Source organism: Phalacrocorax carbo, chromosome 10 (genome assembly GCF_963921805.1).
Source record: "Phalacrocorax carbo chromosome 10, bPhaCar2.1, whole genome shotgun sequence".
In the NCBI taxonomy this organism is placed as follows: Eukaryota; Metazoa; Chordata; class Aves; order Suliformes; family Phalacrocoracidae; genus Phalacrocorax; species Phalacrocorax carbo.
The window spans coordinates 21,467,553-21,494,647 of NC_087522.1; the positions used below are offsets into that span (position 1 = coordinate 21,467,553).

The 27,095-nt window shown below is 43.1% G+C and overlaps 1 protein-coding gene across 5 annotated transcripts in view; it reads right to left on the reverse strand.

The window, feature by feature from the left end:
• Positions 1–361: 361 nt before the first annotated feature.
• DPF3 (double PHD fingers 3) overlaps positions 362–27,095 on the reverse strand; it is a 171,167-nt gene continuing 144,433 nt past the window's right edge. For 3 of the 5 annotated variants that reach the window (XM_064462384.1, XM_064462383.1, XM_064462382.1), the window contains 3 exons: positions 4,251–4,363; positions 2,868–2,949; positions 362–1,821 (listed from right to left, as the gene is read on the reverse strand). In XM_064462384.1, the coding sequence (XP_064318454.1) occupies positions 1,751–1,821; positions 2,868–2,949; positions 4,251–4,363 (266 nt within the window). In that variant the 3' untranslated portion in view covers positions 362–1,750. Of the gene's footprint in view, positions 1,822–2,867; positions 2,950–4,250; positions 4,364–19,681; positions 21,852–27,095 lie in introns of those variants that run through there. The other 2 variants (XR_010374708.1, XR_010374707.1) reach the window with 1 other exon arrangement.

Here is a 27,095-nt window from a genome sequence, read left to right on the forward strand (position 1 = left end):
TAAATAATGAGGGAAAGTGCATTAGGTCAGTATAGCTCGTTCTAACTAAGTGTAATTAGCAGGAGAAGGAATAAAAATTAGCTCAGTGATATTCTTTCACAATGTCCTTTCAAGCACTCGGGGACATTTAATTTTGCAGAAAAGTTTCAACCAATATAAATATGCCAAATATTATCTTCAGTGTCCTTACCTACTTGTACAAGCGACCCGAGTCACATGCTGCTTGGGGCTCTCCTAAATTTATATTGTAAACGCACTTAAATCTATGCATAGAAAATAATATACATCATACCCACAAAAATGGTCGTTCTGGGCTACTTGGCAGTTCAGGGAGTTGCAGGATTTTAACCTTAAAGATGTATCTGATAAGAATTCTTTAATATACTCACTTGTCCTCCTAGTGATGTCTTAAATTATTCAAAGAGACTCAACTGGAATAATATTTTTTCAGTTGATGCTCTTGCTTAACGTTTCTCCATTTCACACGAGAGGTTTGTTTAAATAAAGTATAACTTTTTCTATTTAAATTTTAAAATCATTATGAAAATGTTTCTTTTCATATTAGGTTAAGTAAATTATTCCCTTCTTTCGAGCTGGGGAAGGTTTTTTTGTTAAATTATCACATTTGCCAAAAATTAGGTTGTAGAGAATTTTGGGGGAAAATATTTTAAAATTCAGCCAGATCTTGATAATTACTTTGATAAAAAACAGTAACACTTTGGAAATGCTGAAAGTCCCAGTTAGGCAATTCCCCAAATAAAATGCAACTTTCAATTGCAGGACATTTTAGTTTAGAAATTTAAAAATATTTTTTTGAAAAGTGCTTCATTTGACCCTAAGACAAAGTTGTTTCTTTTTGCAGCTTACTTTAGATTGCTCAGAAAACTGACAATTTTATTTTATACAGTCAACTTAAGATGACATTTTTCTTTTGTTCGGTTTTCTGAGCTAAACAGCAAGTCAGCTACGTACATAACCATTCGCAATTTTCTGAGCAAAAATAAAATGATGAGTCTGGACTGTATGCTGGCACTGCTGCGGGACAGCGTGCCTGAATATCTTGAAATGCCAAAGACAGTAGACTTTTCTAAGCACCTCTGTGTGTACAAATCGGTACTGTTCTTCCTTCAGAGATACTAAAACCATATTTCTAAAGATCTGCCAAATTAAAGCATTTGATCCAAGGGAAAAAGTGTCACCCCAAAAATTTCTGATCAGCGATTCTCTCAGTGACAACGTGTTGTTCATGACCCAGGAAGTCTTGAGCTAATGCAACTCTTGAAGCCCCCTATGAATACAAAGTGGTTGCAGTAAAGAGATTTCCAGTCAAGCCTGTGAAGAGAAACAACTGGTGCTGCTCCCAGCCAAAGTACTCACCAATAATTCCTTGGGAGATATCTTGTTATGTCTTCTTTAAAAAGAAGACTAAACAGAAAGTACAAGGCCACACAAAATTGACTTCTCCATGTCGATAAAACAACCCTCCCCTTTCCATAATGCATGTGAGCCTGTAACAGTAAGCAGCAACCATGCATAGCAGTGAAGAGATTTCATCCAGAGCATCGGGAAAGTACATGATCCTTCTAGTAGAGCCCAGTATGCATTAGTGACAGTGAATACCACAGATACCTCTTCCTGTATTTGAGTGTCCATTCGGTTTGGTGGGGGTTGTGTCTTTGTGTTCTGGGTGGGAACTGTGTGCTGGTATGGCAACACCGGGAACAAAGTGTTTCTTGACTGCTGGAGCTCCTCAGGCCTGGAAGCCAAAAGCTGATGCTCGCTCTCTGAGTAGCTCCCGGCACAAATGACAACTCCAGCTCCCTGCAAATGAAGAAATCCTTCTTACAGGAATGAGATCAAATCCAGGCACTCAGAGTTTATGTCAAGATTGGCTTGAACAGGATGTCAAATATTCCTAACATTGGAATTGCCTGTATTTTGCTGAAGCAGGCTCTGCTGCTCTTGGTGTTGTGTACATCGGCTCTCCACACAAGTTACAGCACAGCTGGGGAGTGCATTGCCACTAGGTGTTTTGTATTTTCATACATTCAGTACACCACTTCCCAGTCAAATGGAAACCTTCAGCTAATTATTAGCTTCATTTTAAAATTTCCCCCTCCTGATTTAGTTTCCCCTTTATCAAAGTTACAAACATTTAGCTCCTGAATGCATGATTGATTTGTAATTATTCTTGTCTCACCCCTCATGTAAACTGCAGTCATTTGCACTTGCACGTCTGCTTCTCCAATTCTACTGCTCTCTGTAGATTTTAGTCAGAGAATCAATAACGGTAAGGGACAAGTTCCTTGGCTCCCTGCCCAAGTGACAAACTACAACCAGTTGTAGTATATTCAGATTGAATCCCCTGCAGAGGACAGAACTACGTACCAAATGTAATACACACCATAAAGTACTCGCCCTTCTGAGGCGCAGACAGACCAGAGAACAAGGAAGGTCATTCCTCTTAATCCAGCCTCCCGTCAACAGACTCCCAACTACTCCAGAGAGGACCTCCCTGTCTGGGGCTTCCTCTCTGGGACTTAGACTTCTTAGGAAGTCCAAAGTCACAGTTCAATTCAGATCAATTCAGATCAATCCAGCTGACTAAACTGAGGTGTCCAGTGCCATCTGGGACATCCAAAGGAACCCATGACCCGCAAAAGAGGCATGTCCTGGAAGAGGAGGTGGTCACCAGGCAAGATTGCATAGGACATCTCCAATCACACCAGACCTCCATGTCTATTAATTTTCTTTCTTCCCAGTGCTACCTGCCTCTGCTTCCTTAACCCTGCATGGCCCAGGCCACCTTTCTGAAGTCCTTTCCTTCTCCACAAGGACCATCAAAGCAGACTTCTAACACATGTTACCTTCTGGGGGCTCAAAGACTGGTGGATTCAAGCAATACATGTGATAGCCACGGTCACAGTCATCACAGAAGAGCAGCTGGTCCTGAGGCAGAGTTGTTGGGGAGATAGTAGGGAAACAGAGAGAGAAGAAGAGGAGAAGAGAGAGAAAATTATGTAAATTAGTCTCTTGTCAAGATGAAAACATAAGCATGGTAACCAGCAGTGCTCAGCTAGAAATGCAGAGCTGCAACATAGAGACTATTGGGAATGTAAAAGGCATCACGTTTGTGTGTCCAAGATCAACTACTACCCTTCTCATCACGAAGACATTTCAGTTTCTAACTGTAAAATCTCTCTGAGAGGGGGAGGACTTCCTTTCCAAGGTGGTCTTATGATGCAGGAGCAAAAGCTGTTAGGCCAGGGGTATGCTCTGCTGAGAGAAGAGGACAGGCATCCCCACTTTGCTGGGCTCCAATATGACCACGTGCTGGATCTTACCCCTTCAGGCGAAACCTTCCTCATCAAAAGCCTGGACATAGCCAGTTCTCCAAAACTCAGCTGAGTAGCAAATGCTCTGTGAAGCTGATAGAAATGACGTGATCCCACCATGTGGCCTGCAGCTCTTTCATATTTCTGGGGGGAAAAACCTGCTCTGAAGTATCCCATGACTCCTAACACAGAAGAGCTCCCTGTTTTCAGATTTCCTTATTTACTACTAAAGCAAAAAAGATGTCAGGCTTCAAATTTATTCTACCATAGGGGCAGCAGACTTAGCCAATTGCCTCAAAGTTCTTTAGCCACTGTCAATTCTCCAAGTTTCTCACAAGGATCAAGGACTCTCAGCATAAGATTTGAACTGAAAAACCCACAGAGAGGACACTGTTCAGCTGCAGGCTCTGTATCGCGGTTTAGAAATCACTGTGATAGGTGATTACGTGACTAGCGTGAGGCCTAGCCATCCCAGTTCAAATGCCTTCATGTTTCCCAAGTATTACCAAGAAGGTAAGCAAAATCAGAGACAGAAGACATATAACAGCCACCTCTCAGGTTATCACCCATTCGCATCGACTCCCAATTACCGTATTGAAAATACCACTCTTTTGCAGTTCCCTGCAACATGAGTTTATGGTCTCTATCTAATTGCTATCAAATAAGCATACAAACCACAAGTATCACCACCTTAAGTGGCCCTACATGATACCTGTGGCGATTTCAGCAGAGACCGAAGGCTGAACGGGGGCACTAGGGAGAAGCTCATCGCTGCTCTCAGGGTGGCTCTTCCTCAGAGATGTATGGCAGCATCAGTAAAGCCCTGACCCACACCATTGCCATGTGCACCTCAAGGGCGGGCATGGCAGTAGCTTGCAGTGACGCTTATTTGCATGAAAAGGTAAATGAACTCACATCGTTCTCAGAGGTCCCACAAAGGCTGCAGGATTTGCACTCAATGCACTGCCACTGATAGGTTTTAACCGCCTCAGTCATGTTTGTGGTGAACTGCAGGCAGGTCGGGTGTCCTGAGGAAGATCGAAAACAACTGTCATTGTTAAGGCTCATTTATTGCTTCTTAATTAACCGGTATTAAATTTGGGAACAAAACACACATGGACATGGACTGATCACAACATGGGCTGCAACTAACAGATATCAAAGAGGAAAGCAGGCATTAACCCTTTCGCTGCCGGGTACAAGAGAAAATCAGAGTCATTCCCACCCATTCCTCATTGGCAAAGCAGTTTTATTCAGAGCTCTTAAAAATGGTTTGGCTTTGGTTTTTGTGGGGCTCTTTTTTGGAAGGAAAACAAGAGAAAGGATGAAATCAGAAACAAACCCAATTTCAGAAAGAGCCCATCCATCTTAATAGAGTTTTAATTAACGTTGTTTCGACTGGACTGAAGGACCTGGTGGAAATGAGGTTATTCTCCATTTCAGAGCTTCTCTTCCTGGTGTCCAAATGGAGGAGCAGTTCTGTAAACTTTGCTTAAATGGAAGCAGTAGCATACAGAGAAGAAGCAAGACAGGATGGAGGGATACAGCTTTTAATTTTTTTAAGAGCTCTGCCACTAAAGTTGGTTGGCACAGAAGAAACCAAATTGCACAGCTAACCTTCCAGGATCAAAACAAGAAACCAAAAGGAAAAAAAAACCCAAGCCAACTCCCACAATGAACTAAATGAAAGGAATAAAGAAGGGAAAGCTAGCAGAACAGTCACATCTAATCAGGAAGGACAAATTGCCAGAGTTACAACCCCCGCCCCTACATGCGTGTCGACTCCAGCTTTGCAAAACAGCGGTATCACAGTAGCAGGGTCAGCAATGGGCTTTCTGGAGGGGAAAATACAAACAAACAAACAAACCAAAGGTAGGATCAGTGTTCCTTCTGCAAAACAAAACAAGAAAAATATACCGCTGAAAAAAAAGTACCGTACTCCCAAACCACCCCTATCAGACTGAGGCAGTCCCTAAGTCACCTGCGACACCCTGGCTTCTTGGAAAGCCCCGTATTCAGCGTCCCTCTCCGACACATGTAAGCATCGACACTGTGCATGGGCGGGGGATGGGGATAGCCAATTGCTCGCCTATAGAAAACCTAGAAATACAGGGGCGCCCGTCCAGTGCTACTGCGTGCTACTTCTGGAAACTTGCACCATCAGGTGAGCGGGGGTTTTTCACTTCTAGCCAATCTGCCAAAGTGTAGGAAAACACCTTTTCCACCTCCACCAGCCTAAATGTCTTTTTAAGAGTGGAGAAAGGCTGCTTCTCCAATAAGAAGAAAAGACATGGCTATGGTAGATGTGGGCATAGGTGGGCTATCTTCATTACCAGACCTGTTGGTGGTATTTTGCTGTGTCACTGCATCACCCATCGCCACCCTATAAGAAGCTTCTATATTTCTAGGTAGTGAAGCAAACAGTTGCTGAGAATTGCTGGGTTAGGCAATAATGCTGTAGGGAATATATTTCCTTTATGTGCCCATGATACCACCAAACAGTGTCATACGGATTTTGGTTTTCTGGTCATATACACAGGGTAGTGATATGAAAATTAAGCATGTCCAGCAAAGAAATGTGTGTACCTAAGTTATTAAGGAAATCGAATAGAAAAAACAGAGATATTTAAGGAAGGAGAAATCAACAACATTGTTCATATCACTCTTAAGCCTTTGAATAAATAAAGGTTTTGACAGTACTGATAAGCTCAAATTGGCTAAGAAGATCACTGGGTTTTGGAGCCCTTGAAATGTCAGCACCAAACAAGAGTCAGATTCTACTGAGATTTACAGTGGACCAAGTCCAAACTAAAGTTCTGGGGATCTTGAAACCACAACGGTGCAGAAGATTTTGCGGCATGATACCTTTTCTTGCTGAGAGGACCTCATATAATTTCTGGTACTACCAAACTAGCAGAACCTGACATGACACTGAAATGTTCCCCTGGATCTGATTTACAGCAAATGCGGAACCTCATTCCAACACCAGTGAATAGAACAAGTGTGCCACACTACACATTGGGGAGGAATTCATCCCAACAGCAGCAAGTCAGCTTCAGAAAGGTTGTACAGTGCTGGAATACATCACAGAAAACAACTCATTCAGGGAGGCGAGTTAATCAGAGAGCTAAATAGCTTCAGTCACATTTGAAAAGAAACGGAAAGAATGGAATCAAACTTACAGAAATAAATCACAGCTAAATGCATACACACATTCACGTGCTCACTTGCCCGCGCGCACACATTGCTCATTGCAGAGACTCCAGCTAGAGACTCTCTCTTTCTCAAATGACATGAAGGTCAGGTTCTGTTCATTACTTTATCTCTGTCCCTTCACAGCCATTCCTGCTCTCCTCCAGCTATCAGTCTTGACTGTCTCGTTCTTCATTTGCCTCAAAAACACCTCTGCAGGTTTTTTGTGCTGCATCTTCTATCGATGGTGCCTCCCCCTCGAAGTGATCCATCCTATTTTGCAGAGCCCTTCTTAAGAACCACACCCACCACAAGCCTAAAAGAAATGGGCTCCTGCAGGCTGAGCATCACTTAGAAAATATTAATAGTGGAGTGAGGCCCATGGTGGCTTCTTTTTAGTAGCAATTGAAGAATCTTTTGCAAAAAAATACCGATTTATTCACTCATTCGGCTCTCTCCCCAAACGCTGTGACTACGAGAGAGACCAACAAATGCCCACAGCCATGTCTGCATAGCCAGAGATTGCTCTCTGTTAGCCCAGGGCTCATGACATGTCTAAGGCAAAAAGAATTCTTCGTGGACGTGTTTTTCTTCAGCCTCCAAGACAGATCCTCTTTCACATTAAACAATGCGCCTTGTGGTACCATGACCCCAACCTAATCTAATCGGAAAGACTATTTTCACTTATGCCAGCAGCATGATGAGGCACTGTAGTGTATGGCAAGCAAGCTAGCAGATACTGAAAACATTAAAATTCTTTTCCCTGCCCTCCCTGCTCTCCTTCTTCACAATCTCTCTATTCTCCTGCTACTTTGGTTCAAAATCCAGTGTGTTTCATGACCTTTGAGAAAATTCATACATCCAAGACTTCCTGGAGCAGTGTTAGTGAACACCATCCCTGCTCCACATCACAGCACTTTTGGCATTCTCTCTGTGGCAGAATACCTGAAGACAAAACTTCCTATGTAGCTGCAGTCAGTGGGGTGCTATAGGTAGGTTAAAATTACCTTTTAAAAAAAAAAAAAGGCAAAAAAAGACTAGTTCAGCTCACAAACAATTTTACTTTACAGAAAGAGCAGTCCAAAATGTGGTTCAAGTTACAGACACTGGTAGCCCACGAGCCAGAGAGCTGGGAAGGTCTTTCTTGCTTAATTTCATCACTTATCTGGTCAAGATGAAGGAACACTCTTATTTTGCTAATCTTGAGATAAACAGCATTTGCTACAGTGAAGATGCGCAGCAAAGAGCCTGCAGCTGGAACTCAGTTAATAATTCAGGTGGTGGCTCAGCCCCAGCAAACCCTGGATCACTTTCACATGTCTGTATCAGCTCCGCAGATCTAACAGGGGGAAGAAGTAACACATATTTATGGTGTCACCAAAGTTAATAGACAGACCTCTGAAATACACCCTGGGAGCCGTTCTGTTGAAGGAGAAGGTGATATGTTAACGTCAACAGTTTCTAATCTACCATAACTATGCTCTACCTAAACTTTTGCCATGCTGCAATAGCTATAAACAACATAGACAATAAAACTTTCAGTGAGAAGGTTTCCAACAACTCATCCTTTTGTCTTAAAGCAATATTTTAAAGTATAAATCAGGCCTGAAAGCTCCCTCATCTTTGTCAAAACTCTCCTCTGGATCTGAACCCTGCGACTGAGACCATATTTTACAGTGACACCCGTGTTTCACATGCCACTGGCTTTAATTGTACACTATGTCCACCAGACATCTGGTCAGAGGATTAGGGAGTGAATGCATTCAGAGACCATTTCTTGACTCCCACACCTGGTGCAATTGCAGGCTGTTGGTAAGGAGAATTTTAACATAAATACCCTAAAAAAAAAAATCTAAAAATCTCTTCTGATTACACTGGCTGTATAACACTAAAGACCAAAACTGACATTAAAGGGTAGGAGCAATCTGCTGCTCCCAGGCGCTCTGTGACCAGTGAAGGCCTTAGAACGGCTCATTAGTGCTTCTTCAATAATGGATTCTGCATCGCAAGATTAATTGCAGCCATGTGCTCTGTCACACCCGCCACAGACTATTTAAGTTAACAATCCAATCAATAACCTTTTTCAAACAAAGGCAGAGATTATCTTGAGGGGAAAAAAATAAGCAAAGGCTCCTTTTTTAAAACAAATGTGAAATTATTTATATAGTGTAAAAGGATTTTTCACCCAGTTTCCAATTCTTTCCCTTATCTTCACTGTGTAGTGGTGGGCTTTTTAATCAATAGCATAATGAAAACCCACAGGACTCCTGGCTATATCACATCAGAATTTATTCCATAAACTATTCAGGTCTTTAAACAACTATAAATACATATTACAGATATAATGTCCTATGTCACCAGAACCCTATCCAAATAATGGAAGTTTCACATGCAAAGAAACAGCAAAATTTCCTCCTGCTAAGATTGAATAAGCATTGCTATGACCACTGCCATCATTAGACAGAATTATTACTGTTATTTGTACAAAAGAAGGGAAAAGTAACTTGTAATTCTAATAAGGGATATGATTCTATGGTTAAGGTATAAAAATTTAGCCCTCATTTGTCTAAGAATGCACGTTTATAGATACGTAGTGTCAACAACAGACGGATAAGAAAGGGCCCTTAAAAATCCAAACCATCTAGCCACACCAAAAGGCTTGGCTTTGCCAGAATCCCAGGGCTTAGGAGCTGCAACTCAGAAAAAGACCAAGTGTTGCTAAGGGATGAGGATGAGGATGAGGAGCTCTTGGCATTTTCCTGGCCCTTCCCATCTTGCAATGTCGAGGCATTACGATGCAGGGACATATGCCTGCCTGCTCAAATGGAGGTTCTCATGAACAGAAACCTTCAAAAGTGTTTGTGGGGTGAGGATCCAAGGTACCACCTGCTACAGTGCCCCTGCGATACAGGGAAGCAGGAGTATTTCATTACAGAAAAACAGATTTCCCCAGCAGCCAGGGCAGGGGTGGGTGTCAGAAGCTGCAGGTGAAGAGCGCTTGTCTCCCCTCCTTCTGCACAGAGCCCTGCTGAATCCAGCTTCTTAAGTAAAACAAGCAAACAAACAAAAATGGAAGTCTTACTCATAGGCACCATTGGGTTTCATTAATCTTAGACAGAAGAGGAGGAGGGGAACTATTACCACCGTGAACTTCTGTGTCCTGATGGAAATGAGAAAACCTGGCTGTTTCTCCCAGTGTCTGAGGCACTGTGTTCCAGCACCACCAACTCTACTACAGAAGTGAGTCCAAAAGGACTCGGGTGCCTCGGTGAATAGGCTGGTCAGTCTGATTTGGTCAGAGACCAACTTTCCTCTAATCTAATATGCCACAATATGCCAGTAATTGTGGAAGAATTAATGCCTTTAATAATTGATGGAGCTCTGAAACCATTCAGCTGTAGCAGAGCTTATAGTTCCAATTATTTCATTTCCTGGCCCTATAGTCATTCTGGCCAGCACGGACAAAGATTAAACCGAGCCCACAGAAAGGGAAGGGGCACTCTGCTGCATTAGCACCTGGGACTGGCAGCCAGCTGCACTCCAGAGGTTATGGCTTGCTTCTCGGTACTGCCAGTTCCAGTGGAGAAAGAGACATAAATTACAAGCAATTGCTCGAACATTCGGCACCAGTAGAAGAGAGCCCACTTTAATTGTTCCCCCAAGAGACATAAAACCCCTGTGCAAAAGATAGTGGTTCCGTCCCGGTTGCAGTTAGGCAGGTGTAATTGGAGTCAACGGGAACTGGAAGCAGGACAGACCTGTGTTTGAAAGCAATTAATGCCAGGGATCTCTAGGAAGTTATAAAACGGTGGTGTGTGGAAGGTGGCACTTGCAGGTCTCCCTCCTGCACCACCCTGCTGTTGCTTTAGCCATGCAAACACCAAAGGGCACAGAGGGAGTGAGCTCCTACCAAAATACCCCTCATGTCCAGGCACTCCATGGAAAATTTTGTTGCCTGAGGGAAGCCCGCCCACCAGCTCAGCTCGCTTCGAGCTTTGACTCTACAACACCACATAGTTTCCTCTGAAACGTTTGCAAGCCTCAAGAGCATCAGCCAGGACAAAGAGCCCGGGCTATAGAGGGTACATCGAGAGCAGAGCTTGGCTCAAAGGCTGCTCACACGCATAAACAAAATGAAGGATCTGCGCATATACAGACTCATGTGCATCCAGAGAAATCAGCCACAGACAAGGCAGAGTAACTCTGTCTGGCACGGAGTGCCAGGAGGAGCTGGGTGGAGTTTGGGGGTGACATCCACAGCATGCAAAGAGAGAAGCCAGGAGCGAACTATTCTGGGCATCATAATGGTTTGTCAGTTGGATCACCCTCTCCCCACACACCATCCCCTTGGAAGCAGATGCCACAACTCTTACAGGAAAAGTGCTTGAGAAACGTTTTAAAACAGTTTTACTGCGATAGGTTTGGGTGTGCCTTTCCCTGCACAGCCCACCTTCCTCAACTTGCACAGTTCAGTCATACATAGCTTAGCAGGGAGAAATGAAAAACAGAAGTTACAGATTGTAAAAGCCTCTAAAAACTGACAACAATTAACTTTGGCATATACAAATCACTGCCCTGGGAGAACACCCTGATTTGGGCTGGTGATGCTGCAGCCAGGGCTCTTCTCTGGCCTCAGGTTTGCCAGAGGGACAACAAGCCCTGCTGGGGTGCCTGCTGCTGTGTGGTGTCCCTCTCTGGCCAGGCACACCTGCCCCTCCAAAACTGCCTGGGACGGGCTGAAGTCTGCGCCTCCATTTCATACTGTCCAGGGGTTTGGGCTGTGGCAGATCTGGGGCAGAGTCTTGCTCCTCCGTCTTCCCCTCTGAGGACGAGCAGCCGGGATTCGAGCACACGCCTGGCACACGTTGCTCAGTTCACTGCAAAGACGCTGTGATAACACAGAAGTAAGGTGGCAAACCAGGCTCTGCACATTTGCAACCTGGAGGATCAGAAATGGGCCCCAACCTTAAAACCAAAGGAAATGCCTCATGCCCGCAGTGTCCCATCTCAAAACCAGCCAGCACTCTGCTCCCTTCTCTTCCCGACTGGCCCCTATTAGCCACTGCTGGCCGCTAGACAAAATGACTATTTCTTGCCTAAGAAAAATAATGTGGAAGCACTCAAATAACCTCATGCTGAAGCATCAGCTCGTTAATGCACTGGTAAGTCGTGCCAGCGCTGTACAATTCCTGGGGGTGAATTAGGTCAGAGTGACCTCCAGAAAACCCACCAGGCTGCATCGCTGTGCGCGGCATTATGGGTAACGATCTGCTAATTGCCAGGAGGCACTTGGGCTGCTTACCAACACCAACAGGAAGGAAACCTGCCTGCAGGCACTGCACGGACTCCATATGCCAGGGACATAGCTCCTAATAATGAGAATAAACCCATTTATAGAGCACTAACCGGCCAGGAGGATGGGTACCGAATGCTAATGCTGCCCAGCAGGTACACCTCGCGGGGGTCGGCTGCGCCAGACCTGCCCAGCAATACCACCCACGCAACGCGGGGCAGGTTTTGCATCTGGTTGCACAGCGAAGTAGAGGTGAGGTAGATGGAGATGAAAATGCGGGAGTGTGAGGAAGGCTGCTTATCCAGACAAGATGAATCACCACAACCTGGAAAGCCAACATCCCCTTTGCCTGGGGGACATTTTTGTTACCATTCAACAAACTGCAGTGGAAAAAAACCTCCGGCGCGGCTCCGACCTCGTCGCTATGCACTGCAGGCTCCCCAGCCAGGCCAGCTCACACACCACAGAGCTTTCAATCAACTGGCAGTCTCACTAAACCCTTTCAAAATGAGCAACCAAGCAAAAATACTTGGTCATAAACACTGAAAATAGGAATGGAGGATTGGGTTTTGTTTTGCTTTTTAACTTGGTGAAGCCAGTTCTTCCTAGTGCATTAAATCCACCTCCCGGCAGCCCATTTAGAACATCTCCTCCCCCCTGGGAGAGCCAAAATCCCCAGCTATAATGAGAGGAGTGGGGTGGTATTTCAAATGCTAGGGAAATAGCAGCCCGAATAGCCTTCCGCAAGAGCATTGCCTTTGTTAAAAACCCCAATAAAACACGATACCAGCTCTGCCCCTCCTCCCTTCCTTTTAACCTGAACAAGGACTCTACTACCTGTTTGAACCCACATCCACTGTCCAAATACCTGGTCCTTCCCCAATATTCCCAGCGTTAAACTGCCCCGCTAACGCAGCCAGACAGTCGGCAGTATGTCTGCAGGGACGCCCAGCACTGCCCAACGTACCCATGTTATCAAGGCAGGTAGTGTTCAAAAAGATCGGCTCCAGCATTTTCACGCTGACCCAACAAAGTGTGCCTAACCCAAGCTGGCAGCAGCTGTAGATGGGACACATGTCCCCAGGGCTTCTCTGCTGGGATTACGCAGGAGAGCGCGACAGAGGCAGTGCTTCGTGGTGTGGGCACCTTTTTGCTAAAAACAGGCTGTGTTCACCCAGTCAGTTCAGAGAGCATCAAGACAAGCCCTCTGCACTGCTGTGGTCCTCCTCAAGCACCCGGAGCTTCGGGGAGAACTTCAGAGGTTATTTCACCCACGGGCCAGGAAACAGCCATTCAATAAAAGTAACTGTCAGTTGAAAACAGGATAGGCTGGGTTTATGCTGATGAACTAGGGGATGGGAAAGGGAAAAAGGAGAGAGTATTACTAATTTCTGGACAAACTTTCTTTCTAGAAAGATTAAGGAATGACTCTAGACTAATCCCCTGCCAGCATGGTTCCAGAAATTTGAAATCAAATGGCAAACTCCAAAGAAATTATATAAATGTCATCATTTTAATATTAAGTAACCTTAACTACGCAGAAAACACCATGCTATTGCATAGGCAGTGGCCTCATTGCTGTTACATGAGGAAACCATGTGTCGTCCAGGTAAAGAAATTCAGCACATGATGGGTAAATGGTCGACAACTGATGCGAATACACTGTAAATGCAAGAGGTCTGACTTCCCCACACAAGCATAATTTACACCGTTGCTAATGTGATTGTATATTCAGGCATAAGTAGAACTGCCTCACTCAACTAAACACAAGTGAAAACGTTTTGGAGCAAGTTACTTCGGTCGCTTGTTGATTCAAAGAAACCCCTTCAGCTGCCCAACAGGCAGTGTTCGCCACGCACGCTCTCCATTGTTTGCAATGCAGTGCCAGAAGCTGGAAAAACCCCACTGACTAGCGATTTTTTTCCTTGTCCGTTAGTTAACCCCCCTGTTTGGCTGGAAATTTCTAAGCGCCGATCAAGATTCCATCAATATGGCAGCCAGTTTTCACTTCCCCATCAAAGTCCCAGCAACATCAATCTCCAGAGGGAAGTAAGAGCTGTAACCGCACCCTGCAGAGCATCAGTGTGCACCCGGTGGGGGTGGGGGTGAAATGTCACAGTTTACTCTCTAAAAAAATGCAATTTCAGGGTGATCTAAACATCCGAGTGAAGGAGTGAATTTGAATGAAGTAGTTTCAGTCAAAAGCAAGCAGGAAGGGAGAAAGGGTTAAGAGGTGGCAGAGAGAGAAAGTGATTTTTCAGAAAGGGTGAGACATTTTGTGCCAGTTTTTCACAAACAAGAAGTTGGACTTTCATTCTGGAGCAGCACTTTGCTTCAGGAGTGAGCTTGATGGAATTGTTTTTAAAAGAGGGAAAAAATACTCATAAATGATATGTTTCATTCAAGCCTGCACACACTTGGCTGTGGGAAAGGGTCATTTCATTGAGAAAAAGAAAACGCATTTCATTTTGAATCAAACTAAAATCTTTCCTCCTCACCAGGGTATATTTCCGTTCAGTTAGCTGAACAGCCTTTTTGGGTAACTGTCCAACAAAATGCTGCCAGCGACACCAAAACAGTAAGATTTGATTTTGTTTCGTTTTTTTTTTTTTACTGGAAAAACACCAGATTAAAATCCGTGATCTGTGTTCTCAGAGCTCACCAGACCTTCCACCCCAGATTATCCAAGTCAAAGTGCAGGCCAGTCTTTAACCTGTAACAAGTGAGTAGCGTTGCTTTAACCCACACAACCTATACTTCATACCAGCTAAATATCACACCAGATTAAACAAGAAGTTAGCTAGTTCCATGGCAGTGGACACAAATGTCCCTCATTAAAGAGTTCACTAGTCCTGCTCCTTTTCATCACCACAGGAATTGCTTAACAGAACCTATACAAAAGCAGAACATTATGGTATTTAATGCCAGAAAATTATCTTCCATGGTACTACCGGGATCTGTGAGTCTTCTGACCCTGCTCTTAGCTGGCTGCTACACTGATTAGTGGGACTGTTGCTCAGTGGTTCTGTTAATAGCAAAGAGGTTGGGAAGTCCTCTACTACAGACTGGTCTGAGCAGGTTCTGGGCACCCCAACTCCTCACACCCTTAACAGCTGTTGAGGGTGTTCATCACCTGCGACATTCACTGTTAGGTATTTGATATTTGGTGATTCTCAATGATAGCTGCACTATCCCCTAATGCGGACTGTCTTCTTCACATAGTGCCAGACCTGTAAACATGTAAACAGTCACAGAGGAATCTAATGGGTTCAGATGTCCTTAGGAAATTAATTTCCATTTTTCCTTTCAGATCACTAAGGACTTTTAAAATCTCACCCTTAATGGAAGTGAGGAAGGGGTCTTGGAGAGCTAATTAATGAAACGGCTGACCTGGCCTTGCGAGGGGAATGAAGCTCCCTAACCCAGGGAAGATCCTTTTCTCCAGGTGAAGGAATACATGGCTCTGGACCATCTGGATGTCTGAAGCTCCCTAACCCAGGGAAGATCCTTTTCTCCAGGTGAAGGAATACATGGCTCTGGACCATCTGGATGTCTGAAGAGTACAACAGCAATCTGAATGCAACCCAGAGAGAGTCTGTGGATAGTTAAAAACTCTCCTAAGCCTCCAGGCTGATGGACACATTCAGAGACACAGCTGGTGTGGAAAGACCTGAGAAAAGCTGGGACCTGTTCTTTAAGAAGCCCAAGCCCAGATATTCCAGCAATGGATGAGACTTCTGAGCCAAGATCCAGCTACAGAATCCACTGCACCATAAAACAAGTTGTTGAGCCTGAGGAAAGGGCTGGAAAGACTTTAGTGTTGTTTAACACATTTAAGCCACTCCCAGCAGAGCACTGATGTGAAGCAACTATGATTTGTACCAACAGGGGAAAATTAATTTCTCAAACATAGACTTAAAACCACCCCACATAAACTCTACCATACAAAGTGCTAAATGAACTTGAAAGCTATGTCTCACTGGCTACCTGACACTAAAATCAAAGTACCCCTTTAGTGACAGCACAGCTTTCATCTATTTCTCATCCAATGACTTCCTCTCACCTTGGAGAGCTGGCCTCAATACTGACTCCTGAAATCATTATACAAAGAAGTTAATGGCTATTGACTAATAAAAGAAATCCAAATTAGTAAGCTAAGTCTTCAGCAATGCTTGACAAAACTCTCTCCAGCATTATTTAAAACTTCTACTCTGTTTCAAAAAAAGAAGGCTGTGTCTGAAAGATTTGGTCATGCAGTCCACAATGAAGCCACCGACACCAGGATACTAACAGCAAAGACTGAAGAAACATAATGAGGAGGGGCTTCAGTCCATGCAAAAAAATGACTCTTAAGACCTGTGCAAACCCAGAGATAAAGTGGAAGGTTTTACTGAGAATTGGAAGATGGACAGCACCAAGAAATGAAACTCCATTCTGAAAAAATCCCCACTCAGCCTAAGACATTGAAGGACTACATTTGTTCTTGCTCAAGAGGTACCTTCCACCGGCTGGGATCCCAAAGAAGGCATAGCCCTCTGCAAGCTCACCAGAGCAGCTGCCTCTCTCAGGCAGGCAGCAGCAGGTCCAAGAGCTTCAGCCAACCGCCCAGCTTCAAAGGGCATTGCCTTTTCCATAGCAGGCCATAGTTGGTTTGTAGGCCATTCAGACCTACCACAGCTATCTTAGACAACATTAAACAAATCTGTTCCTAATTATATAATGGATGGCAAAATTAGCCACAACACTGCCCTCCAGAAATGTGTGCATTTTTAAAGGTAAATGCCATCCTCCTCCCGTCATGGTGCACACACCATGGAATCACGAAGAATTACAGGCTGCAAGGACAAAACTTCGTCAAATAACAGATATAGTAGAAGTTTCTAACACAGAGAGCAGGCGCATTTGTTGAAATGGTAGAAAATGCAGTCAGGTCTTAAAAAAATATACTGGTGAAATTATGATGCCCCAGATGGATGGCTCTTACCTTAAGTCATTAAAATCAAAGATAGGACTACACTGTGGTAAATGGCCAGCTTCGGTGCAGCAAAGGAAATACAATTTTACTATAAATTCCAAGGGAAAACAGACCTTAAACACATTAAGCCACAATTTGGACAAGCCCAGCCAAAGCCAAGGGGAGTAGTTACTGCTTATGTGCTCTGCTCCATCTTCTTTATGTAGTTGCGGTCCTACTCAGCCATTTCCAACACTAGGGATGGGACAGGGTACAGAGAAGTGCTTGTCATTGCTAATGAGCATTAAAAGCTTAGGTTTAGAGACAAAGGATTGTGGGGGGTTTTTGTCATCTGTACGTCGACAGATTACAAGGAGGGCTCACAGCTCCAGGATGCAAATCTAACCAGATATTTTTTTCCTGATTCCAGGCAAAAGTTTGGAATAAATCTTAAACCAATGCAATATTCTAGGTCAGGTAGAAGCAAAGAAGCCAATGCCATTTTCAGCCCACCCAGAGAACACAGGATTTCAGCCCTCATCTTTGCCAGACTTCAGCTCAGTCTCAGCCCAGGGAAACCGGGCTTTGTGGGCACCCATTCGTTGCCGCAATGCTGGCAGACATTTTTACTCCCTCCTCCTGCCATGTCTGACACTCACCAGCAAAAACCCTTCTCAGACAGGAAAATAAGATACCTTCCTAGCCAGCATGCCAGTATAAATCTGCTCTGGGGCTTAGGTATTTTTTCTGTTCAGATAATTTCTGCGAAGTTCTATTTCCAGGCCTAGGGCCTGGAAAACCTAACAACGACAACAACAACAACAAGCCCCACCAAAACAAACAAAAAAAAGGCACAAAAATGTTCAAAGTACTAAGACTTATGCAGAGTTGTTCTCTGGAGTCTGACAGCGTATAACAATAGCTCTGCTGTGGTGGGAAGGATCCCATTCATCGAAACAGGGTGTTGACAGACATCCATAAAGGCCAATTTCAACGTGCACTTTCACTCCTGGTTACCTGACAGAAATGTCTAGCTCTGCTCTCTGCACCCATCACACTGGGGACAATGAAAATGACAACAGAGTTAGAACAGGAGATGACCTATTGAACAAGAAAAGTGCTCTGATGCCACAAACAGTTTCCTTCCCTCCTTTCTTCAACTTTCCTTTCTTTGATTTGTCAGCATTCAGCTTTGCCCTTGGTCCAACCTCTGCCTCGGTCTCTCTGTCCTGTGCAGCAGCACAGCAGAAAGATCAAGAGGAGCTAGGAGAAGAACAACAAACGCAGCAGTGCCTGGGGGCTCAGGATCTGTCATCACATACCCTCCTTCTTCTCTCTGCTTTGGGGCAGGAAAAGATTACTTGTCCCCCATGAAATCCCTATGGAAAAGTAGTTTTGTAGGCCTGCAACTCAGATTATTGTGAGAGTATCTGACAGCAAATTGCAGAAAGGAAATTGGAAGTTGCCAGGAGGGCTTTAAAATCAGCAATCCTATCACCCGGTATGCACCCTAAGGAGAACATCAAAGCTACCACCTCAGCACAGCTCAGAAATACAGTCAGCACCTTACCCCACCTTTTCAGCTGCCTCTGGTCCCTACTGCCCAACTGGTAAAAAGGAAGGAAAGACTTCTGAGCCACAGAACAGCTGAGGACAACCCAGTAAGGAGTCCATGAGCTGCTCTATCAGATGCCAAACAGGCTCCCAAGAGCCACAGTGCCTGAGGACAGCCCAGGTAGCTGAAACTGCCTTTTGGTTTCCTCCTTCCTCCAACGAACTAGCCAAAGGCCTTGCACAGGTAAAGATACGGTCTGAAGGCAAGCAGTGAAGTTTTCAAGTCATACTCACCTAAAGAAAGAGTGAAGAAACAAAACACTAACGGAAATTAAAATTACACATGTGAAAAATAAAGCTTTATAGGGAAAGGCCATAAAAGAAGAGCAAGAATAGTTAATTCCCTGCTGCAAAGACACCCTCTGTCACACACAACTGTTAAAAATAGGCAGGTAGGAGCCCATCTGTACAACTCCGTACAATTCCTATATTGCCTCACTGGATTAATTTCTGATGTGTTCTTTAGGGCTTATTTGCCATTTAATCTGCTGGGGGCGGGGGGGAGTTCACTACTCTAAAGGATCTGTACCCGCATCAGATGATCTCTGAAAAAGCACACTTCAGCTGCTGTTTTTGTGAGCAGCTGCCAAAGGAAAAAGGGACATCTTTAGCCTCTACCAGTAGCAGAGAAATTGATGGGAAGGCAGAGGAAAGGCAACAGAGCTTCATAAAAAAGACAGCAGGCCTATTAGGGAGGAGGACACACAGTTTCCTAAAAAGACGGCATCTGATCTGGAACAGTATTTCCTCTTTCTCTTTCCATCCTGCACAACTATACTACTAATCCAGTGTGTCTAAAGGGAAAGGGAGGGTTCATGTCTGCGCTGTGAAATGCAGCAAAGGGAACCACAGTTTCCAGCTACTCCAGTGACCGGATTAGAAATGGCATAGGTAGGGTCAGGACTCCTTAAGGCAATGTCACTAAAATCTACACAAAAAGCTCTCATATAATTCAGGCTCCACCTCTGATTCTAAATTAACTTAATGCAACTCTATTAATCTCATGGAGAAGGTTATTAAAATACAAACACATTTAAGAAATTCCTCTATTATCACCAAATGATAGGAAACACTCTTAAAATGAGTCCTACACAAAACCAGTATTTTATTTCCTGCCTACCTTCACTATAGCAAGCAACAGAACCAGTTTCTGAAGGCCAATGAATGGAGAAGAGAAAGTAAAAGACAAAAAGGAAGAAAATTCTTGGTTAACGTCATGCTTCATTAAGAAATACAAAACAAAATCCCGGGACAAAAGTCAATTTACAAAATGGAAAAGGGAAACAAAATCAATAGAGGAGGAATTTTTATTTTAAGCTTCAAAGGTAGTATTATAAACAATGGAGAGCTTAGAAAAGTATATGTACAAGTATATTATTCGACAATGTCTTTTTAAAATAAGATTATTTGCACTAAAAAGACCTTGTGGAATTGGTCTGATAAAGTAATATTTACAGAGGAATATACAGTAGGGACGTTGGAAGCAGAACTTTTATTTGAAAGGAATATTATACACACTGAACACAGACCCTACAGTTTGCAAATCTTCATTACAGTTGTGCGTCTTGTTATATTTTGATGAAATAAAGTTTGATTTCTTTTTTTCTCTAAAGGGAGTTCACCACTCGAAGTTTAGAAACCAACAAAATGAACATAACAGAACCATCCTACTAAAGAGCCCGATTAGGACATAAATTTTGTCATTTAACTTAGTGGGAGCGGGACCGAGGTCTACCAGACATCTTATGTGGTTATTTTTGGGCCTATGTGTTAATCTGGGAAAGAGCAGGAGAAGGGGAAGGGAGAGGAGGACAAAATCTGCTGCTACTGACACATGGAAACCTCTCAATGAGGTGAGTTTGAGTTTTAGGCATGCAAGAAATACGATGCAGGATCAGGCTCTCTAGCAGCTTCAGCTAGTCAGGATGTATTTTTTGTAGACATAGCTTTTTTCACTCCAAAAACCAACATAAGCCACATTAACAAAACCGCTTTTTCTATCTATACCCTGGATCTACACCAACAGGTACATCTGGCATCCCCGTTACAGATGAGAAGCTAATCTCAGAGCCAAGTCTGATACCGTTCTCCTAGGACACAAAGCTACCCTGCATCCTTACTAGACTGCATCACACGTGGCAGCGAACAGTCCTGCGCTATTCACTGTGAGCAGATTTGGCAGCTGACAAAATCCTCTGGTGCTTGTATGAGGCAGAACACCTCATTTCACTGAGATGACGACTAACAACTTAGAATTCGGGATGTGAACATCCCTCTCTGCTGCCTCACAGGATAATGTAGGATTGCAGCTGCGGGAACTCACATTCTTCTCCTGCAGAGTAATCCCTGTTGCTTACTGCTGACGTGAGGGTGCACCTGTGTGCTTTTCAAAGTCCACTACCACTTAAGAAAGGGCTGAAGTACACAAGGTTTCTACACACGGCATCATCCTTGACTCCAAAGGAAGCTCCGTGCCAAGAGCACTTGAGCATTTAGATACTTTCCTTACAACCAACTCACAATCAGCTGTGGAATTACCAAAGCAAAACATAATACTAAAATTAAGAGAGTTGTTTTCCATTTTTAAAATCCTCTTTCAGCAGAAGTACTCCACAGAGCTGCTCAGGAGCAAACCGCTCCTACTGTGCAGAAGAGACACATCAATCCCACTGGGAGAAGACAGTCCTTTGAATCGGACACAAAATCTGGTAACCAAAAAATCCAGCCACTGAGCATGGTCTTTGCTATTTCAACAGTTTTTGTTCAGAATTGTGCCTAACACAGTACAGCAAAGTACATTTTAAGCATTTAACAGGATAATATTATTAAGGAGAAAGTAAACCAGAACAATCTTCACTTACCACATCCAATTTGCAAAAAACAAAGATACCCAGCACATGTATGAATGGCTTCTTTAAAGTAAGAGAGAGCAGAGTTGATCTTTATTTTCATTATTTTAAAAAAGTTTTTTCCTTAAAGTAAATATTCAGTCTTTATTTTACATTAAGTGCTTTTTAAAATTTCATGTCTTCACAAAATTGCATTTAAAATTTGAAGTAAAATGTATTTCAAACAAAAATACTGTGCAACTTCAGCACTTCTTTTCTCTCTTAAATATCGAAATAAATAAAATAGTTAAGTCTTTTTTCAGTTTGTTTGTTTTTCAGTCAGTTCTACTGTAGATCAATTCCAGTTTGACCTGGGTTTATACACACGCTTAAAAGAAAGTGAAATCAAGACTTTGAAAAACTTCTTTGTATTGCACCAGCTTAGGGCATCCCCAGAACTTCTCTCAACAGTGGGCAGCCGACTTCCCACAGTCCAGGCTCCTGTGCCAGATGAAACACGGGTACGGAAGGGTCAGGGCAAGCAGAGGAGAAGTGTCAAAGCATCCTGGCTTCTCTTGGCCTTCTTCTGAAATGCCTTGCTTGAAGGATGCTGGAGTCCATGAGGGCTGGGCTGACTGCAGAGGAAAAGGCAATACAAAGTAAAACTAAGCAAACTCCGACAGGCAACAAAAGCAAGCGTTCAGAAAAAAACAGAAGCACAAACCAACTTTCCAACACTGTTTGCATTCTAGTTCTTGGAAAATATAGCTCAACAGACTCAGTTTCAACTGACCATGAGAGCCATAAGTAAATATAAAGTAAATGAATAGGATATGAAGGAGTATATCCAAAAGAAAGGCAATCAAATGCATCTTTCTTGCTGTGAGTATCGTTAATAACCTTCATCATTCAGCTGAAATAGCTGTCTCTTCACTAGAGGTTAAGACTTTTGCTTATGAAATCCTGCTCTGATTACATTGCTATATTACTAATTATTTGTAAAGAGCCACAAGTGTATGCAGTGCTGCACAAAAGACATTTTTAGAAGTCTGAACAATATACATACAGTGGCAGCAATGTGATAACTTCTGGAAATAAGTGAAAGACTGCATTTTGCATTGTGTTTAACCCATGAATGGACTAAGCTGCATATTACTAAACCAATAAAATAATCTCTTTAATTCCACAAAATGCAAGCACCTCCCCATATCTTCCCTACACCTCTCAGATCAGTTCTGGATGACACGAAGGTCCAAAATCTTACAAGATGCCAGTGGCCAAAAGGATAACTCAAAGATATCAACTGGCAGCATCCCCTTAACAGGGGTATCAGAACTTGGAATTGCAACAGCTGGGTTTTGTTTTCTAAATGTTATTACAACTTGTCTTCTCTGAAACTGGCAACTTAACACTGATGAAAATACAGACAGGGACATGAAAATAGTTCCAAGCCAGTTTCAGTAATCTATGGTATTTATACAGGTTGAGTTTTTTTCAACCCTGGTAGATATCTGGCAACGAGAACAAAGGTCGGTAGGGTTTATTGTAATGGCTCGGTCAGCAAAAATTCAGCCTGGCTACATTCCTGCACTGCAAGGGTTTGTCAAAACAACTCCATGGCAGCATGAACACATGCATGTGCCTCATACTTTACATATACTCATAGCTACAAATTTTATATAAATAAGAAAAAAATCATAGAGAATAAGAAATGGGTGTTTATTGGAAACATCTACATATGTTGCAGAACAAAACACGCTGGGCAGATTTTGCAGCTTTTATAATAAAACGACTCCCAGTGGAGTCAATACAATGTTTCCTTGAGGAATTGATTCAGTAAAACTGCTTGCCATGGGGAAGAGGCAAACTGCATGAGAAGCTAGGCTTTGAGAGCTCCATAGTTTGATGGTATTTGAATTACAATTTTAGGGCCCATCTCAAGATACCATTGCAAGAATTAACCAAAGAAAGGTCAAACAGGCAGGAGAGAATGCAGTGGTGGCCCGGCACAGCCCGGACTCAGCAACTCTCTGGGTGCAGTTCTCATTTGCTCCATGCATCAGCAGGCAGCAAACTGAGTCTCTGTCTTCAATCAAGAGCCTAAGCTGAGGTCTGTAAAATGGCAAACTGGAACTCAAAATGAATAACTAATGTAAAAGCTCAAAGGCAAAACAATGCAGGGAGGGGATTCTAATTACACATTCTGCTGAAACAAATGGCCATCTCGGAGCGTGTCTACACCATACTAGCAAGCATATTAACAGTGAGGTTTCATTCAATAAAACCCATAGCTAAGAAAGCCCAGTGCTAATCCTTCTGAAGCCAGTGGTGAAGTTCTCTCTGGACCTTGTTTCAGCAGCCCAGGCTCGTCATTCATGACCTTACCACATATGTACAATGTCACTCCAAGCACCATTACACATACAAGAAATAAGTATCCAACCCACAAAACTAGGGGGTGCCTGGGTGGGGGGAAGAGATGCAAGTGAAGCGAAACTGATTTCAGTTCTACCCCTGTTCTGTCACGTGCCTCACGGTCTCCTTTTATTTTTTTAAACTGTTATGCCAGAATCCCATATTTTCTTAAAATTTTCTCCATATATATTATCATGCCTAAAATTTTAAACTGTTTTCATGAAAGAGCTGAGGTCTGTCCCGGCTAAAATGTCAACTAATTAAAAGGCACAAAAGGGAACATGCTAAGGATCAGGGCACACTTTACGTAGCCTCTCTTCCCACTAATCAGCTGCTCAAGCAGCACGTCACTTCCTTATTTCTCCTGCTCCCATCTGTGAATCATTTTGCAGAGGATGGCTCAGGAAATTATGCACCTTTTCTGAGATCCTTTAGCATGGAGCAGTAGGAAGGTGCCTGATGAGATAGCTCACAAGACTAAACACGGAAAAGTCTGAATTTAGGATCTGAAATGAAACATCCCTTTATTCACATTTCACATTGGAGCTGTCTTATTTTGGTACATGGTTTTTGTGGGAGCATATGTTTCAGAAGAACTTTTGGACAGCCTTGTGCTCTAATAACATGTCTTTGGAGGAGGACTGGAAGAGCCAGGCTTGTGATTAGTTGAAGGACTGCACCTTCAAAGATCTTCTTAGGAAGCTCAGAACAGCAGGTCTCATTGAACTGCTGAAATCACTGGGGAATACAGACCATCACATTCCTTTCCGATTTTGAAGATGACTGTATTTTTTAGGTAAAACCCAGAATTCATGTTGAAATCTCTCTTTGTGCCTTCCTAGTTTTGTTTGGGACTTACGTGTCTTTGAAGAGACATTGTACAGTTCCCTTATTTCTGACCTAGCTGTGCTAGTGTCAGGCTTCTCTTTTTTTTTCATTGCACTTATGAAATTTCCTCCTATATATTTTCTGCCTTATTAACATTGCCATCTTCCCCTTGTCCATCTGAGAGGGTCTCATGTAGCAGCCCCTTTGCTTTGCTTTCATCTTTAACTCATGAGCTACCAACCTTCTTTCCTGGTTCCCAGCCTTCACTCCTGCACTACCTGTGCCCTGAGAATATTTCGTTTCCATATCAACAGTCCATTCAACATTCACTGTTAATGCTACTTTACAACCTAGCTTAAACAAATACTCTTTTATCTTCCATCTCTACATCTTAATTTCCTCCCTATGATTGATGCCTTCCTGTGGTTAGTACCACACTGCTCAACCTGCTGGACTAAACTCCTGTTGGTTATCTCAGTCTAATAAGACATCTTGAGGAGTTAAGGACTACTCTGCTCTCCGTAACAACAAATTTATTTTAACTTCCTTCCTCTCTCACGACTAGATTGAACCAGCGACCATCCATATACACATTAATGGTATAAATAACAGCGATGGATATTTTTCTATGCTGTCTGTAATAAATGTCAGCTGGCAATTTTCATGCACTCTGAGCTGTTGTGGCTTCTTCCTGAGGGTTCTGTGCTACCCGGTTGTCACAAAGATGGGTGGTTAGGTTGCGAAAGGATGAAGACTGTATGCATTGTTATAATGACTGCATTTGTGAAACTGAATCAAGACTTAATGAATTATGGGGATCTGATTATTGTTTGTATTCCAGAAGAGCCCAGAATGTGTTAGGCATGGTTCACAAAAGACAATGGTAAGGACTCCACTTGGAAAAAATTATATTTAAAGTATGCCTACTCTGCAGTTGATGCAGTGACTGGAGTTCTTCAGAAAGACGAACCTGGGAGGGTTTCAGACAGCTAGCTCAGGTGCTGCAAGGACTGCAGTGAGCACAGCAGCATGGACATCAGGATGGGCCGCAACAGCATGCAGGGAGCTGGGTAAATCCAGCACTTCGTGAATGCTGAGCTCTGTGCTGCCATCCCTGCAAGTGTGGCCAGGTTGGCTGGTTCCACGTGTGTCAACCCTACAGCTCTCAGGCAGTAAAAGGTAGGCAAATGAAAACCGAACTCTCTTCAAGTCTTTAATAATTCAGGTCCCCATTACTCTTGTGAGCCTTTCCCTGTCAAAGCATACTCTGTATTTTGAGGAACACTGGGTAAAATGAAAACTCTTTTCTTAACCTTCTAATCTGTCTGACACGACTGCTACATGGATACAAGAAGTAGATGCAAGATGAATGCAAGAAATCATCTTGTTTGTTTACTATGCATTTAGCATATTTCTAGGTACTTGCTCCCTTCCTATTTCCCCTGTTGTTCACCTGGGCATGTCAAAAAGTAGCAAGAGAAAGAAAAAAAAAATTTTAAAGGAAAAAAAAATAATACTAATACCACAAATGTAAGTGCAGGGCTTGAGGGGCAGGAGTAACAGAAGAAATCAATTTGAACTTCATTTTTCAAATTCTGTAACATTTCAGGTTTGCAGTATTTCTTTGCAAACTGGGAACAACTCTACTTCTGGACCAGATTCTGCTCTCAGTTACATTAGCATAAATTTAGACAAAATCCACTGGACTTTACTGATATTACTCTTTTCTGACAGTAAGGTCAGTATGGAACGAGTGAGCCCACAGTGCCTCACGCAAGGGCTGGTTTCACGCATTCTTGGCTGGGAAGTGTATTCCATCTTGACTTCTGTTGCTCTTTGTTAATGTCTGCATCACCTACAGGTGTGTATGTGTCTGTGTGCATACATTTCTAATGTACGCCTACCTGTACACACACACACACACATATATATATAAAATGATACAGATATGCAAACTATCCTAACTCTTTCAGGCATTTTGGAAAAGCGGACATCTATAAGACTGTGCCTCACCCCCGGAAACCATCTGAAGTTTGAGCTTTTAGTAAATACGGAGAAGGGGCAAAATATTATAAATCTATCTTCTGTTCTTTCTGAGAATAAAGGACTGGTTCTGGAAGGAATGAATGTTTTTATCAGTTCAAGTACACTTCTCATTGATAGTGTTAAGTCAAAATATCATTGATTTGACACTCATCAATTTTAATACACCAGCAGGAATGGAATAGTAACAGAAAAGGATTATCAATATGAGGAAAGCTTCAACAACGCTTTCTCCTGGCAGGTGTGCACGGCTCTGGTGTACACTGTCCTGTGGCATAATCACACAGAGGTATTTTGTAACATTTTGCAGCACCATTCTCAAGGCAGATTATGAATGTAATCTAGACATCAGTAGCATGTATTCTGGATTTATCCCATGTACCTAAAAGCAGAATCTGTCCACTGCTTATTCCCTTCTAAAGTGAACAATAAAAAAATTTAGAGACAGAATCCTTTCTCTTTTTTTTAAGGTTTGGGGTGGGGGAGGAGGGGGAAGTTGAAAGAGTTCTCATAGGCAGTATTGTGCTACCGCAGCAAAAGAAACAGGAGAAATGGAATACACTTGGGTAGGCTTCATTCATGATTTAGAACAA